The sequence below is a fragment of the Macaca nemestrina genome, chromosome 18 (assembly GCF_043159975.1).
Source record: "Macaca nemestrina isolate mMacNem1 chromosome 18, mMacNem.hap1, whole genome shotgun sequence".
Taxonomy (NCBI): Eukaryota; Metazoa; Chordata; class Mammalia; order Primates; family Cercopithecidae; genus Macaca; species Macaca nemestrina.
The window spans coordinates 80,845,903-80,863,091 of record NC_092142.1 but is presented as its reverse complement, the minus strand read 5'-3'; the positions used below and the strand labels follow the sequence as shown (position 1 = coordinate 80,863,091).

At 46.4% G+C, this 17,189-nt stretch overlaps 1 protein-coding gene across 5 annotated transcripts in view; it reads right to left on the bottom strand.

Moving 5' to 3' along the window:
* Positions 1 to 17,189, bottom strand: part of LOC105491204 (phospholipase C gamma 2) — a 237,073-nt gene that overhangs the window by 28,579 nt on the left and 191,305 nt on the right. For all 5 annotated transcript variants that reach the window (XM_071085005.1, XM_071085006.1, XM_011757391.2 and 2 more), the window contains 6 exons: positions 13,423 to 13,603; positions 11,693 to 11,764; positions 9,332 to 9,441; positions 5,763 to 5,859; positions 4,317 to 4,383; positions 1,318 to 1,475 (listed from right to left, as the gene is read on the bottom strand). In XM_071085005.1, coding sequence (XP_070941106.1) covers positions 1,318 to 1,475; positions 4,317 to 4,383; positions 5,763 to 5,859; positions 9,332 to 9,441; positions 11,693 to 11,764; positions 13,423 to 13,603 — 685 coding nt within the window. The remainder of the gene's footprint in view (positions 1 to 1,317; positions 1,476 to 4,316; positions 4,384 to 5,762; positions 5,860 to 9,331; positions 9,442 to 11,692; positions 11,765 to 13,422; positions 13,604 to 17,189) is intronic.

Genomic DNA, 17,189 nt, shown 5'->3' with positions numbered 1-17,189 from the left:
GAATACGCCATTTGGAGATTTTTCAAATAAACCTCAGGGTTGTGGCGCCCCCCTGTGCCTCAGAGCTGTACTGCAGCATCAGAGGCACTCGAGGGCCTAGAAGAGATGGCTTCACTGGGAAAGCCCGACGGACAGCACAGCTGGCCACAAGCTCATGGTTCCTCCCCCATGGCTGGTGGTGTGAAAAGCCATGGGAAGAATTAGGAGCCCTAGGGAAGGCCCCCAGGAGATCCTAGGTCAGAGAAAGACGATGTCCCACCAGTGAGGGTACCCATGGACCGGCCCCCTCTGCAAAGTCTCCTAAAGAGGACACAACGATCCTGTCGTGACCAGGGACTGGCCAAGATGTGAGGCCCTCCCAGGGGGAAAAAAAATGACCTGGCCACTGGTAGATGACTAAGTATCTTGGAGGAGAGACTCACTGACGCTAGCCAGAAGTCAAGAGGCCCCACAGGAAGGCTTTAATCAGCCCTTGGGGTCAAGATCTACCTTAGAAGCAAATGGGTCCATAGGAAACCCTACAATTTCTTTCCAGTTCTGCAGCCACAAGGACAGCCCTTACTCCATCATCAAACACAGGGTGGCACTTGCCCATGTCGCTCTGGTATAATGACAAGGCAGTGATTAAGTACTTTTGAGTTATGAATGTGGTTCCTCATTTTGCAGACAAGGAAATTGAGGCCCAGAGAAGTGTGGTTGCTTGCCCAGGGTCCAGCCCTGCCAGGATGCAAACTCCAGTATGCCCAACTCCTAGACCTCCTGTTCTTATCCAGAAGCTCACACCGTCCCAAAACACTTCCAGCCAGAGACTAGTACTTCAAGTAGGACAGCCCTGAAAAGGTCATTCCCATCTAGAAGGGAAGTTCCTCCACCGGAAAGAACCGCGTCTCGCTGATTTGCTGTGTTCTCAGAGCCCATTCCAGGTCCAGGCAGGTGAGCTCAGTGAGCATTTTCTGTGGGGAGGATCCAGACTGCTTTATATGATACTTAGAAACTATTCAAAACGAGGAAGGCAGTAACTTCCTTGGTAAGATATGTGGGGCCGCACAGACCTCATCACTGAGCATTGCTGCACGCACTCAGCCTTCTGAAGGTTCGAACCAGACGACCAGACCCACCTTCCCAGGGCAGCTCCACTATCCCTGCCTCTCCCTAACAAGAGGTGCTCCTATTGTCTGAACCCACCTGGTCTCCTCCCCCAATTCTGAATAGCACCTGGATCTGCTCATCCTGCTGCCTGGACCCACTCACAGCCTCAGCTGAGCACCAGAGCCCTGAGAATGCAGGCCCACCTGCACCCGGTGAGCAGGTGCCTACCTTGGTGTCAATCTTCCAGGTGATCTCTCGGATGCTCTGAAACCACTCGAAGAGCTCCTCCACCCTGTCTGTGGCAAACTCCACCGGAGGATCGCCCTGCTTCTTGGGCTCCAGGATAAAGACAAAGGGCTTCTGGTTTTTTCCCTGTGGGGCTTTCACTTGGGGGAGACAGTAGGAAATGTCCCGATCAGCCTATTAGAGGGCCACAAAGACCAGACTGCACCCTGCCTGAGCCGTTTCTCTCATGGACCAACCGCCACTGCTATCATTACGGTTAGCATTGATGGGGACGTCTACTTTCCATCGGGGTAGGTACACGTCACACACATCACTGCTCAAAGGATGTGGGGGATTCAGTAGTGTCCTCCAAAAAGATGTGTCGGGTCACCAGTACCTGTGAATGGGACCTTATAGGGTCGTTGCAGATGTACTTAGGTTAAGGATCTCAAAATGAGATCATCTTGGATTTAGGGCAATTCCAACACCCAACAAGTACGAGTATCCTTGTAAGAGAAAGGAGAGGGACACTTAAGATGCAGGGGAAAAAAAAAAATTAAAATGCATGAGAGAACCTGAAAAAAAATACCCTCTTGTCTACTTTATAGACACATGTTCATCTTGATCAAAAGAAACACTGAAAATCTTTTTGATTGACCAATTAGAAAATGCTTTTTGCACTCATCATAAATATTTTTTACAAATTACTAAAGTAATACACGTTCACTTTAAAAAGATTTAAAATATAACTAAGCAACTTGGCATTTTTACAAAATGTTTACCTACAACACATAAAATTTTATGAACTGATTGTTTCACTTAGGATATTGTGCATAATTTTCTGTGTTACGTATAATATTTTATATATAAAAAATAAATAATTTAAATGGCTTTTTCTTTTTTTGACAGGGTCGCACTCTGTCACCCAGGCTGAAGCACAGTGGTGCGATCTTGGCTCACTGCAGCCTCCACCTTCTAAGATCATGCAATCCTCCCACCTCAGCCTCCCAAGTAGCTGGGACCACAGGTGCACACCACCAAGCCTGGCTAATTTTTGTATTTTTTGTAGAGAGGGGTTTCACCTTGTTGCCCAGGGCTGGTCTCGAACTCCTGAACTCAAGCAATCCCCTCCCAAAGTGCTGGGATTACAGGAATGAGCCACCACACCCAGCTAAATGGCTTTACAAACAGATGCAGACACAAGGGAGAAAGCCAAGTGCAGGCAAATGTGGAGACTGAAGAATGCAGCCGCAAGTCAAAAACACCAAGGAGTCACCAGAAGCTAGGAGAGAAATGTGGCATGGCTTCTCTAGACACAGAGAAAGCATCTTACAGAGAAGAAAAGATTATGACAGGGAAACTTATCTACCAAATAGTATCAATAGCTAAGATTCCTGAGCTCTTATATTCCAGACAATATTCTAAGCATATTACACGTACTGCATCTTTTTTTTTTTTTTTTTTTTTTTGTAAGATTTTGAGGTCTTGCTACATTACCCAGGCTGGTCTCAAACTCTTGAGGGCTCAAGGGATCCACCCGCCTCAGCCTCCTGAGTAGCTGGGACTACAGGCACCCTGCTTTTGCTAGGCCCATTTTACAGGAGGCAAAACTGAGGCTGATGAAGAGAAAGTAACATGTGGAAGGTCACACAGCTAGTAGTAGTAAAATTGAGGCTCAGTTCAAACCTGACTCCAAGATTTCTACTCAGAACCACTGAGCCATGTGCCTCTGCTCTGCAAATACAGGGATGGGGGAAGATGATGCAGAGAGCACCAGAAGTGGACGCAGGGGTCCCGCACCCCCCGGGCCCATAGGACCTCAGCACATGTGGTGGTCACTTAGGACCTTGATTTTCTCATCTGATAATGGGAGCAAAGACTCCCTCTCCAACCTATCCTGCTGGATCGTTGTAAAGGAAAAGCAGCAGGTAACAAATGTGGAACGTAGGCTGGGCAGGGTGGCTTATGCCTGCAATCCCAGCACTTGGGGAGGCCAAGGCAGGCAAATCACTTGAGGTCAGGAGTTAAGGCCGACATGGCAAAACCCCATCTCTACTAAAAATACAAAAATTAGCCAGGCGCAGTGGCACACACCCATAATCCCGGCTACTCAGGAGGCTGAGGCAGGAGAATTACGTGAATCCAGGAGGTAGAGGCTGCATGAGCCAAGATCACACCACTGCACTCCAGCCTAGGTGACAGAGACTCTGTCGCAAAAAATAATAATAATAATTAATTAACGTGTAAAGCAGAGCACTGGTAATAGAAACACGAAGTTCCTGGGGCTGCTGTCACCTGAGTCCCAGGGAACCATGCCCATGCCTTCCCAGGGAGGGTCATGGGCTGCCCAGAACAAGGAGGCCTGCTACAGAGTCCCTTCACATGGGAGCTGCACCACACGCACTTCAAAGCAGGCAGGCTCAAGAGCCAGGAAGCCCAGCACACATGAGACCCCGGCCACCACTGGACAAGCCTGGCCTCGGGGCCACGCCTTCACGTCCCCTTGCAGCACAGTCAACATGGGCAGGCTGGGTTTCCTGGGCCCCATCAGAGCAACCAGCAAGCAGAGGTTCAAAGAGGAGAAGTGACAGGTCTGTGGTCTCATAGCAACAGAGAGGCAGAGCTGGGCTTAGAACCCGAGACTCCCAACTCCATGCCGCGTTTCGGCCAGGCTGACAGCTCAGCTTTCCTTCGAAACGCATGGGAAACACAGGCGGATCCTGAGATAGTGAGAGTGATGTTGGTAATAACGTCCGCTAACCACCATCTAGCACTTATGTACCAGACCCTGTTTTAGCATTTACAGTTTTAGCAGACATTAATAGCAGACATAGCATCATACTCACTGACCAGCCTGACCTAAATACTCAGCTACAGCCAGGGAAGGAGCTGGCATTCAAGACAAGACCCTGTGTCAGCCACATCCCGGTGTAGGGCGGGGCTGAGGTCAACCCATGGGGGATAGGGGTGGGAATCCAAGCTAAGATGATGTGTGCACGTACCGACGTTATAGGTATTGAGGTCCAATATTCCTCTGCAAAGACACCCTAAGGGATTGTCTTCAATAATCTATGAAGAAACAAGACGTAACTCACGTTAGTTGTAACGGGAATAATAAAAAGACAACCGGTTTCCAAAGCACACCGTTTAGCAGAGACACTGCCTGTGGAACTGTTTAAAATGCATTTTCATTACCAGATACGTCTACGGAGAGAGAGCTAAATAATGAAGCATGGAGCTGATAGGGACCTGGCGCGGAGAGGGTGCCAGGAGGTTAGGAGTTTCATTTTCCAATCCGTAAAAACGTGCCTTGTGAATTCTAGAACAGGTTTCACAATGCTTCCTCAGATCTGGTTTCAAAACACATCCTAGACCATTTATCTGACCTTATTACAAAATGAGACTCTTTTGCCTACTAAAGCCCAGCTCAAGAACCTTCTGTGGCTCCCCATGTCCTGTGGAAGCAACGCCCATGCTCTGTGATCTGGCTTTTAAGACTTTCAGAGCCCCCATCACCCTTTCCAGCTCTGCCTCCCATTGCACACTCGAAACATCCCAGGGTCTGGCTGAGACGAAGAATATCTTGGGCTTAGGAGAGGTGGCAGAACCAGGCATCCACTCATTGCCTGCACCACCCCAACCCCCAGCCCCTGCACCAGACAAATACTGATGCTCAGGTAAGGGCAGCGCAGTATACAGTCGCAGCAAGGGCTTCACGTCTCTGCCTCAACCCAGGAACACAGAACACAACCACATTCCCACTGCCACACCTTTGCTTAGACTGTACCTCCCACTTGGAACTCCCTTCTGCCAGTCTCTTGCTGTTGAACTCTAACTTGACTTTTAAGGCTCAAATACTCCTTCCTCCAGGAAGCCTTCCAAGATTGCCCTACCTCCCTTAGAAAATAAACACCTGGGGCTCTAACGGGATCTTAAAGTCCTCATTACAAAGAAGTCATCCTTGCTGCAGCACCGGCACGCTGCATGTGGCTGCTCTCTAAACAAGAGGCGGCAAGGGAACCACCACCAGGTTTACAAAGTCACCAGGAAGGCCTCATCTCACCTTCTGGTTAGACCCGCTTGCTTACTCAACCCGAGCACGTTCTCAATGTCTGGCTGCCCAACATACATGTGTTTCATTTCCAAGTTGCTTAAGCAAAGGACAAATTCCCCATTTGGCCACTTTCACTCCAGTGGGAATTCTCCTGCATATTCAAACCCTTCCAAGCCCAGCACAACCTGATTAAATCACGGCCGGTTTGTCACAGCAACTCACCCGCAACAACTCAATCTCAATTTCCCTATCACTCTGCCTTTCCTGATCCAGAGCTCCACAGAGACCACAAGCAGCACATGGAAAAATTCAACCACCGAGATGGCACAGGTCCCTGAAAAACTGGACCCGCAGATCCCTTCTTCCTGCAACAGCATCAAAGAGGGAGACTCACCTGCTTTTCCAGCTCCTCGACATCTGCCGTTGAGATGTCCTCGACGTAGTTGGATGGGAAGTACTGCTGGATCCTGGTTCCATAGTCTCCTTTCCACCTGGATAAGAAGAGAGAACATGGGGGGCTGTCAGCAGGTGGCATGCCTTCCCCACTACTGCTTATTAGCCCCCAACCGCTGGCTTGATTCTGATGGTGACAGGCAGCAAGTGGCCAGGTGACCAGTGTCACTATCTGTGACAACGGAGCATTTCAAAGGCAACTTCTTTTTTTTAATTACCAATGAGTTACTGGGGTCCGATTTCCCTCCTCATCACATGATCTTAATGTTTGATCAAAGATACCCCAAGTCAGAAGTTTCAGTGCTTTAAGTGGAAGTCAGAGACCATACAAGACAAAAGTTCACCCCCATTTCAGAGAGGTTGTGAATTTAGAGAGAAGGTGGTTCTGGAGGCAGACAGGCTGGAATGAAATTCCAGCTCTCCCACTGACTGTGGAGGCTTTCTGTGCCTCCGACTATCCATCTGCAAAATGGGCAAATGTGAGTGCTTCCCTCAGAGCGTTTTATTGGGACTCTAAATTAACAAAAGCTGAGTGCTTGGGACAGCGCCTGCCTAGTGCACAGTAAATACTCAATAGTGTTAGCTCTTATTATTATTCAGCTAAAACACTGTTCTCTATCTTTATAATGACACTAACAACACGGGACATAATCCATCTATGAATGTTCCTGGACCCCACCAGACAGAGAGCACCTATAAGATTGATTCCTCCCGGCAAGTCCATGCCCAGACACGCAAACCCCCTCCCTTCAACCTGTCCATCTCTTGAGCCACTTTCTGTAGCCAGGGACTCTCCAAAATGCACCTCTGACCACGCCACATGATGGCTCCCCAGGTCCTCTGGAATCCAGCCCAGACTCTTCAACATGGCAACCACAGCACAGCATAGTGTGACCCCCGGACTCCCAGACGTCACCTCCTAACTCTCCATGACATTTGCTCCAGATGACTCATCGTCCCCATCATGCCCCTGCCACGCTGCCTGGCTTCCATGCCTTGGCCCATGCCCTTGGTACCCAGTTTCCCCCCACTAATTTAAGACTCAGGTTGGGCATTTCCTCTCCCAGGGAGTCTTCCCTGACTGCCCCCTAGGCTGAGCACTCTTCCTCTGTGGTCCCCTGGCATCCTGTCCCCACAGTCATCCGAGCAGCCACACCTTATGCTTAACGTATAAATTACCTGTTATTATCTTCCCCACTATATGAGATCTTTCTGGATCTTTGTTTGTTTGTTTTGTTTTGTTTTTGAGACAGAGTCTCACTCTTATCACCCAGGCTGGTGTGCATGGCATGATCTCGGCTCACTGCAACCTTCGCCTCCCGGGTTCAAGCCTCAGCCTCCCAAGTAGCTGGGATGACAGGCACGCGCCACCACGTCTGGCTAATTTTTGTATTTTTAGAAGAGACAGGGTTTCACCATGTTGGCCAAGCTGGTCTCAAACTCCTGACCTCAAGTGATCCGCCCGCCTTGGCCTCCCAAAGTGCTGGGATTACAGGCGTGAGCCACTCTACCCGGCTGACCTTTCCGGATCTTAATCAAGCCTGTGCTCCATCGTGCTGGGAAGAAATTAACAATTTTTTGGTCTGAATAAGCAGAGTGAGGACTGATGCTACCAATTCACCTAGCAGAGACACAGGACCACGGGTCGTAAGCACTTTTCACGCCCTCTGCACCATTTCTCCAGACCCACTTCTGGCAAGGGCTGGCTGTATTTACAGCGATCATATATACCATCTATCCAGGACTGAGCACTTTACGTTCCCTTCACTCAAGGAGCATCTTGGTTCAGACAACAACTGTTTGGTCCCCTAGCTACAGGGGAACCAGTTTGGGAGTATGCAAAAAAGGCCGTTTCACACAGGCAGCCCCCTGTACCACTACTGCCATCAGAGAGAGAGATGACCACAGCCGCTGGGCGGTTTGCCCACACTCCCTTGCCAAACAAACTTCTGCCAGTCTCTTAAGACGAGCCTTCAAAATTCAGAGAACTGCCTATCAGAGTCATAGAAAGGCATGAAGCCGTCTCACACAGAATGGAAAACTGTGATTTGGAGTAGTCAGCTGGGCTCCACCCACAACTCCAAAAATGACAGTCATCCACCCAGTGAGCACCAGGATGTTGACCAAGGCAGGGACAGGAGCACAATGAGGGAAAGCCAGTGTGCCTGGAAGAGACCTCAACTCTGTGCCACTTCGAGTGGAGGGACTTGGGCAAAGCCAAGCCTCTGAACTGGGATAAGCAGATGGACAACACTGTGGGGGCCTCCAAGGGGAAGCAGCAGGGGCTGCAGTAGGGACTGCGATGTCAGCAAGGCCAAACAGGGCAGGTCTACGCCCCTACTCCAGCTCAACAGATAACTTGGCTGCATCTTTGGTTCTGGGGAATCTAGGTATGAATTGGTTTGCAAATTTTAAGAAAAAGTTTGACAATCCCTGGATTAAGGCACCTTGCAAGAGGACAGGGAAGGACTTAGCAGATGAATGGGGTTAAGAGTGTAGGCTCTGGGGGGGGGGTTCAAATTTCAGCCTGCTATGTGGCCCTAGGAAAGTGACTACTTCTCAAGGCTTCAAGTTTCCTCATCTGTAAAATGCAGGTAACAACAGAACCAACCTTTTACAGTCATCATGTGGATTAACTGAGTTATTTCAAATGATGTGAGTTATTTCAAATGTGCTTAAAACAGTGCTTGACACACATAGAAGCACTCCATGCATGCTGCTATTCAGATTTCTAAGCCAGGTCTAGTTATCTTGTGGGAGGCAGAAATGCCAGTCTCTGAGGTACTTAAACCAGTGCTCACCGGTTTAATATGAGCGAGTTCTTACTGCTCTCAGACAGAAGTCACCCCACAAAACCACTTGCCCAGAAACCTATCGGTGGGCAGCGAATTTTTCTTCCAAGGTTAGAAAGCGAAGTGGTACTAAACCCTAGCATACCCAGGTACCTTTGCCCTAAAGACGTATTGTCTTCAATTCAGGATGTGGCCATTGCATACAGCACAGGACTATGGAATAGCATAAGAATTTGAATTGGAAATAACACACAGTCTTGTGTATTGTAAAGCGCCTGCACTATTTAGTATTTAGTATTTATTTTTGTGACTTGGAAAGTCTCATTCGCCGCATTTTTAAAGTGGGGATCATCATAGTCCTGATCACAGGGAGTAATGAAGATTTGGTTGAAGATTTGGTTAGACAACGCATGAAACCAATTAGCAGACTGCTTGCCACTTAGTAACACTTCAATAAATGGTAGCTGCTGTTGTAATTATAATAATATACAATATATGATATGATATGTTGATAACTGTTAATACTGTTGTTTGTCCATTTTCTCAAATGGAGCATGCACCAAGCCACCTTCCTAAAAAGGGACTTAACACAAGAGGTCAAAGCCAGCCCAGGATGACAGACAAAGGGGGTCAGACTTAGCCAGCACCTGAGTCTCATCACCAAGAAAGGACAAGTCAAGTCCCCGTGCCAAGCAGCCCAGCCTCTATTCAGCCTTACCAGCCCCCGGGCTCCTTGGAGACATTGTGGATGAGGGCACCACGGCAGAAGCTCAGCTCATCGCTTCGCTTGGCTTTGTAGTCATACAGAGCTTTCACGGTTCTCTGAGGCTTTCAGGGAAAACAAGAAGGAAAAGGTCAGGCCAGGGACAGGAGGGGAGGGAGGCGGCTGCGTTCCCAGGCACCATTTAGTTCTTCTCACTGAGGAGCAGGTGGCTTCAGGCCAAGGTTACAAAGTCACCTGCTGGAGAGGGACTGGCATTGCAAAGAATCCAAGACCCTAAAAAGTCACTAAGGAGTGAAGGAGAACTGACCTAGTCAGAACCAAGGGTACCTGGGTTGAGGTTAAGGGTTAGGGGTTAGGAGTTAGGGTTTAGCTGGGGTTAGGGTTAGAGTTCAGGCTTAGAGTTGGGGTTAGAGGTTAGGGTTTAAGGTTAGGCTTAGGGTTAGGGTGGGAGTGACCCTCTATTGTAGTGACACCATATTGCTCAATTTCCTCAACAAAGAAAGGATATGCCTTTTAGATTAAGCCAAGACTGTCATCACAGTGCCCGTGCTCAGCAAGCCTCCCAGAAGTTTAAGGGCAACCCCATTCTTCCTGCCTGTCCTGAGGGCCTCACTGCTCTTTTCCTGTAGGTCAACAATCCCCTATCTACACTCCTGCAGGACCTTGACATTTTGTTAGAGTCACTGAGCTTCTCCTCCATGAAATTCATCAAAAAGTGGTCTCTGTTCACAGATCTAAGATAGAACTTCCGTGGTACAGAAATTTTCTGCAATGAATTTGTTTTCATGCCTTTTGCCTGGTGGGCATAAATGAACACCCAGATGGCAAGCAAATATTAGTGGGAAAAGCTGTGAAATTGTCAAATCTATTTAAATCAGTGGCTTCCTTCTCCTCGCACCCGAAGGAAATGGGAATTTCACAGGGAACCCAGTAAAACTTTTCCTCAGAACACAGGCTATGGAGTCAGATATGTAGGTTCAAATCATTGCTCTGCCTTTGAATAATAATATAAGTTTGAGTCTCTCTGATCCTCAGTTCCCCCATCTGTGAAATGGGAATTAAATTTTTATATATTTCACAGGGTTGTTACGACTATTACATACGATCATATGTATAATGATAAAACTGACAACAGCTTGCAATTCTTAAGTGCTAACTCTAGTATAGTGAAAGCATTGTTCCAAGCCTTAAGGTATCTCCTTTAATCCTTACAACAGCCATAACAGGTAGGTAGTTATATGATTATGCCCATTTTACAGATGAGAATACTGAGATGCAGAGAGAGACAGTAACTTGCCCCACATCAACCAGCTGTTTTAAGTGGCTCAGCCCAGAACTGGATCCATCCATGTGAGTGAGTCCCATAGTTCATGATGTTTCATAAGAAGCAGTGTGGGTTCTAGAAGCCCTGCCACGGGGATCTGCAGCTGGAGGCCAGAGGCTAAGCAGAGCCCTCGCCTTTCTCTCCCCTCCCTGCACACAGAGCAGCCTCTACCTGCGTATCCTGCTTCAAGGATGGATATGAGGACCGGAGCCGGTCTCCAGGGCCACAGGAAGGAACACTCATTGGTTAGAGAGGTGACTGTTCTCATCACCAAAACATCCTTCACTTCTAACAAAAGTTTTTGCTACTAAGGTCTCTTAATGCATTTCACACACAGCTCAGTTTGCCCACAACTTTTCAAGATTTCATTTCTTTCTGAAACAGATCTGCATTGGCCAAGGATTATAAATTTTTAAAAAAGAAAGTCATCGCTAGATTTCAACAGAGCCCACAAGCAGGGGCCCTTCCTAAGCGAGCATTGTACACTGATCGTGTGCCACATGACCCCCAAACAGAAAATTCGCAGTTTTGAGCCGGCAGTTCTTCCTGTGCCGGCTCAAACTAAATTTCAGATGAAACCATGGCAAGGAGGAGCCAAGGGCTAAAAGTAAAATCCATCTCTACACCTGCATGAAATTACACAACAGTGTCAGGGTGGGAATATGAGATAGCAGTTGCGCTGCAAGGAGGTCAGCGAACCAAATGGAATTTATAAACACTGCGGACTCCGTCAGCGAGCAAAAAACGTTTGAAAGACTTTTAATTAGAAGCATTTGGCCCAAAGGTGGTTCGTCAAACCTCAGAATTTTATCAAAACACTGTTGCATTTGGATGGAATTCTATTAACATTTTCCCTGACACTAGACTTCATATTGTCAATCATCCTTTCTTCTCAAAAAAAAGAGAAAAAATTATTTTAGCCAGGTTTTCCAAAGTCTTCCCTTGCCCATTATAACTGCCAGGGGAAGAACATGGAATCCACATCAGCCTCGTGACTCAGAAATCGTGTGAATTGGAGGTTCGGCACTTACCATGGACGGATTGATTTCACTGGGATCCACATACATTCTGCTGACGTCGTAGAGGGAGTTTATATCTCTTTCCTGGAAAAAAAGAAAGAAAGAAATAGAATAATCCATGCTCCTCGAATAGCCCTTACATATAACAAGTGTTCTAGGCTTCCTTATGGTTAGCTATCCTTTGATAGAGGAGTTGAAACCTCACAGAATTTTCTTATGGCCCATGAGTAGACACAGAAAGAAGCTATAAAGAAGGTCCCCAGACTTGGAAACTAACCCAAAATCAGAAAGCCCTGCCCTGGCCTGCAGCATGCCAGGCATTGTGTTCCTTTGTAAAAGCACAGATCCTAAGATCCAGTGGTGTGCTGGAGTGACCTCCTGGCTCACAAAAGCCCACTGCATACATCACTTCGTGACTCCACATTCCAGGTTCAACCACAGCACATCAACAACTTGAAACTGACCACTGACCACCATGGAAGTATTTACACCATGGAAATTGGCAAATGCTACAAACCAGTCCCTTCCCCTGCCCCGCTCAGAGCTGTTTGAACATTTACTAGCACACCACTGCCAAGATCCACCCCCACCACCTCTCTGTTCCTCTCTAACTCTCCTTTCTGTTCCCCATGTCACTTTAGGGCTTGCGGTGTGGCCCCTCCTCTGCCTAGAGCCACCCCTTCATTGACTTCTCCCAAGAGCCCATTCACTGCTGTCTTCCATGTTTCAGCCCACATTTCTCCCCTTTTAAGGTGGCCTTCCCTGATCTCCACTCCCACAGCCTAAGGTAGTGTCCACCCCTTTTCACACCATCCTGTTTATTATATTTCATGCTACCTGAAAACATCTTAATTGTGTATATTGTCTCTCCTCTCCAGAACCTAAATTTCCCAAAGCAGATTTTGTTCCACAGTACTCCCAGTATCTAGAACAGTTCTTGGCACATGGTCAGAATGCCATACATCTCTTTTCAATAAATTAATGATCTATGTGGTAGGAATGGAGACACAGTAATCACATCAGGTCTCTCCTGAACCCAGAACTCTCCAGTGACTCAGAGAAAAAGCCAGGGCCTTACAATGGCCTACGTGCCCCTGCATGATAAGTCACCTGTGAACCCCCGTCCTTACTTAGCTCTACCCCGACTTGGGCTCACTTCATTCCAGCCATGCTGACTTCCTCTTAGTGCCTCCAGGCAGGCTTCTACCTCAGGACCTTTGCACATGCTATCCTCGCTTCCTCCAGAAGATACCCACATGGCTCAATCCTTTTCAGTGAGATCTTCCTATACCACCCTCTGAAAACTGTGGCCCCTTCTCCATCACTCTGTATCCCTTTATCCACCGGCCCAGTGTTTTTCTCCTTAGCGCTCATCACCACCTGGAACATGCTATGGATATTTTAAATCTCATTTGTTGCATCTCCCCAACACTACACTATAAGCAGCACAACACTACACTATAAGCAGGACAACACTACACTAGAAGCAGGACAACACTACACTAGAAGCAGCACAACACTACACTAGAAGCAGCACAACACTACACTAGAAGCAGCACAACACTACACTAGAAGCAGCACGAGGGCAGGGTCTTTGTCTATTGTGTTCAATTTGTATCCCCAGGACCTACAGCAGTATCAGACACCTGGTGAATACTCAGAGGTTTGCTGAATTCGTGAACAGATGAGGTACAACCTCAGGCAAGAAATCGCACTAAATCATAAGGCAGTCCACCACCTACCATGTTGTAGCGCTCCAGGAGCTCGGGGGTCACGGGGTAGCGCAGTCTCATCTTTCGGTAGAGTGAATGCTTCTCGTAGTAACTGACGAGCTCCACCAGGCTCTCAAAATAGGCGGAGGTCCCCAGCACAAAGTGCCGGCCATCCCGGTTGATTCGACAATGCTTCACCTTGCCCCTAGCCCTGGAGGGGGAAGAACACAGGGTTGACATGCCAAGATCCTGGTGGCCAACCAATTTTTATACAAACCTCACTGATTAGATACAACCTAGTTATCCAGCCTTAGAGAAGTGGGTAAATAAACAGGGTATAGTCCTCCTATGGAATACAAGACAATTAGAAAACAATGGTGTGGGTATTTTCAAAACAGATCTAGAAGAATCTGTGTCTCAGAAGAAATATTGCCGAGTGACTCAACAGCTCCTCTTACCTCCCCTCCTCCCCAACTACAGGACTTGACTTTAGGAGCATCCTAGGGAACTAGGTCAAGAGTAGGCCATGTCTGGCCCACCACCTGCTTTTATAAATAAAGCTTTATTGAAACACAGCCACAGTTCATTTGTTTATACATTGTCTGGGGCTGTTTTCACACTGTAACAGCAGAGTTGCGTAGCTGCAACAGAGACCATATGGCCTGCAAAAACTAAAATATTCACTCTGTGGTCCTTCACAGAAAATGTTTGCAATCCCTCCCATCAAAATTATTAAATCTTGTCTTCAGTGACTCAACTAGTAAAAACAGTGACTTTTTTTTCAAAAAAGAAGTAAGTCTTTCATTCCTTCATCTGTTTGAAACATGAAGCAGAAAAAAATCCAAACAGAAGAGCCTGCTTGGTTTTATTAGCTTTTATCAAGACAGAAACATCTGGAAACATATTTTTGACCCTAAGTTGACAGCGAAGAGGGTCTTTTTTAAAACATCTACCCCAAATAGCCAAAGCAATTTTGAGCAAAAAATAACAAAGCCGGACATGTAACACTATCTTACTTCAAAATATACTACAAAGCTACAGTAATAAAAATAGCATGACAGGCCGGGTGTGGTGTTTCACGCCTGTAATCCCAGCACTTTGGGAGGCCAATGTGGGCGGATCACGAGGTCAGGAGATCGAGACCATCCTGGCTAAAATGGTGAAACCCCCTCTCTACTAAAAATACAAAAAAATTAACCGGGTGTGGTGGCGGGCGCCTGTAGTCCCAGCTACTTGGGAGGCTGAGGCAGGAGAATGGCATGAATCTGGGAGGCGGAGCTTGCAGTTAGCCGAGATCCCACCACTACACTCCAGCCTGGGTGATAGAGCGAGACTCCGTCTCAAAAAAAAAAAAAAAAAAAAAAAAAAAAAAAAAAAAATAGCATGACAGTGGCATAAAAACAGACACACAGACCAGTGGAACAGAATAGAGAACCGAAAACCGAGAAATAAATCCATGCATTTACAGTCAACTGATCTTCAATAAAGATGTCTAGAACCCACCAGGGGGAAAGGACAGTCTGTTAAATAAGTAGGGTTGGGAAACCTAGATTTAAAAAATTTAAAAGAATTTCAAAAGAAATTCCTATATAGGAATAATAAAGATTTCAAAAGAAGAAAATTAGACCCTTATCTCACACCATAAACAAAAAAAACAGCTCAAAATGGATTACAGACTTAAACATAAGACCTGAAACTGTAAAACTACTAGAATAAAACAGAGAAGAAAACCTCCATAACATTGATCTGGGCAATCATTTTTCAGATATGACCCCAAAAGCACAGGCAACAAAAATTGAAAGTGGACAAATGGGATTATATCAAACTAAGAGGCTTCTGCATAGCCAAGGAAAGAATCAACAGAGTAAAGAAACAACCTACAGAATGGGAAAAACATCTGCAAACTGAACATCTGGTAAGCAGTCAATATCGAAAATATATAAGGAAGTCAAACAGCTCAACAGTAAGAAAATAAATGACCCAATTTAAAAATGGACAAAGGCCAGGCGTGGTAGCTCACACACACCTGTAATTCCAGCACTTTGGGAGGCCAAGGCAGGCAGATCACTTGAGGTCAGGAGTTCGAGACCAGCCTGACCAACATGATGAAACCCTGTCTTTACTAAAAATACAAAAATTAGCTGGGCATGGTGGCAGGTGCCTGTAATCCCAGCCACTCTGGAGGCTGAGGCATGAGAATCACTTGAACCCAGGAGGCGGCGGTTGCACTGAGCTGAGATCATGCCACTGTACTCCAGCCTGGATGACAGAGTGAGACTCTGTCTCAAAAGAAAGGACCAAAGGATCTGAACAGGTATTTCTCAAAAGAAGATACATAAATGGCCAACGGTTACATAAAAAATATTCAACATCACTAATCAGAGAAATGCAAATTAAAACCACAATGAGATGTCACCTCACACCTGTCAGAATGGCTGTTAGCTAAAGGAGAAGTGCTGGTGGGGATGTGGAGAAAAAGGGACACCGCACCTGGTGGGTGGGACTGTAAATTAGCATAGCCACTATGGAAAACAGTACAGAGGTTCCTCAAAAAATTAAAAATGGAACACCGTGGGATCCAGCAATCCCACTTCTGGGTATATATCGGAAGGAAAGGAAATCAGAAAAGAGAAAGCTGCACTCCCATGTTCATAGCACCATTCACCATAGCCAAGGTGTAGAATCAGCCTGCCCATCAACAGATAAATGGATAAAGAAAATGTGGTACATTTACATAATGGAATACCATTCAGCTTCAAAAAAGAAGGAAAGCCTGTCATTTGCAACAACATGGATGAACCTGGAGGACACTGTGCTGTGTGAAATAAGCCAGGCACAGAAAAACAAATACCACATGATCTCATATGTGAAACCTAAAAAGATTTAAACTCACGGAAGTGGAGAGTAGAATGGTGGTTACCAGGGTCTGGGGCAGGGGGAGGTAGGGAGTGTTGGGGTTATGTTGGTCAAAAGGTACGAAATTTCAGTTAGACAAGAGGAGTAAGTTCAAGAGATCTATGGGACAGCATAGGAACTATAGTCAATAACAAAGTCCGGGCCGGGCATGGTGGCTCCCACCTGTAATCCCAGCACTTTGGGAGGCCAAGAAGGGTGGACGACCTGAGGGCAGGAGTTCAATACCAGCCTGGCCAACATGGTGAAACCCCGTCTTTACTAAAAACACAAAACTTAGCCAGGCATGGTGGTGCATGCCTGTAATCCCAGCTACTCAGGAGCCTGAGGCAGGAGAATCGCTTGAACCCAGGAGGCAGGGGTTGCAGTGAGCCAAGATCATGCCGCTGCACTCCAGACTGGGTGACAGAGCAAGACTCCATCTCAAAAACAAACAAAAAAAAAGTCCTGTATTCTTGAAAATTGCTGAGGGTAGACTTTAAGTCTCATCACACACTAAAGAAATGGTTAATTATGTGTGATAGTGCATATGTTATTATCTCAATTTAGCCATTTCACCACGTATACATATTTCAAAACACTATGTTGTACATGATACATATATGCAGCTTTTATTTGCCAATTAAATAAATTAGGAAAAGCATCTAGGTGCATGGTTTCTATGGGCATACTACTCATTTAACAATTTTGCATAGCAGGGAAAAAATCAAGACAAGACATTTTTTGCACTATAGAGAGACTTTTTATTGTTTTCAAATATTTATTTCTTTTTTAAAAAGGATTTCCAGTGTTTTGAAAAATACATATATATTCCTTTAAGCCATTTCTTCAAAAAGGCCTGTGAAAACAAAACGCTAGAAGACTTCTGATTCAGTGGTTTATTT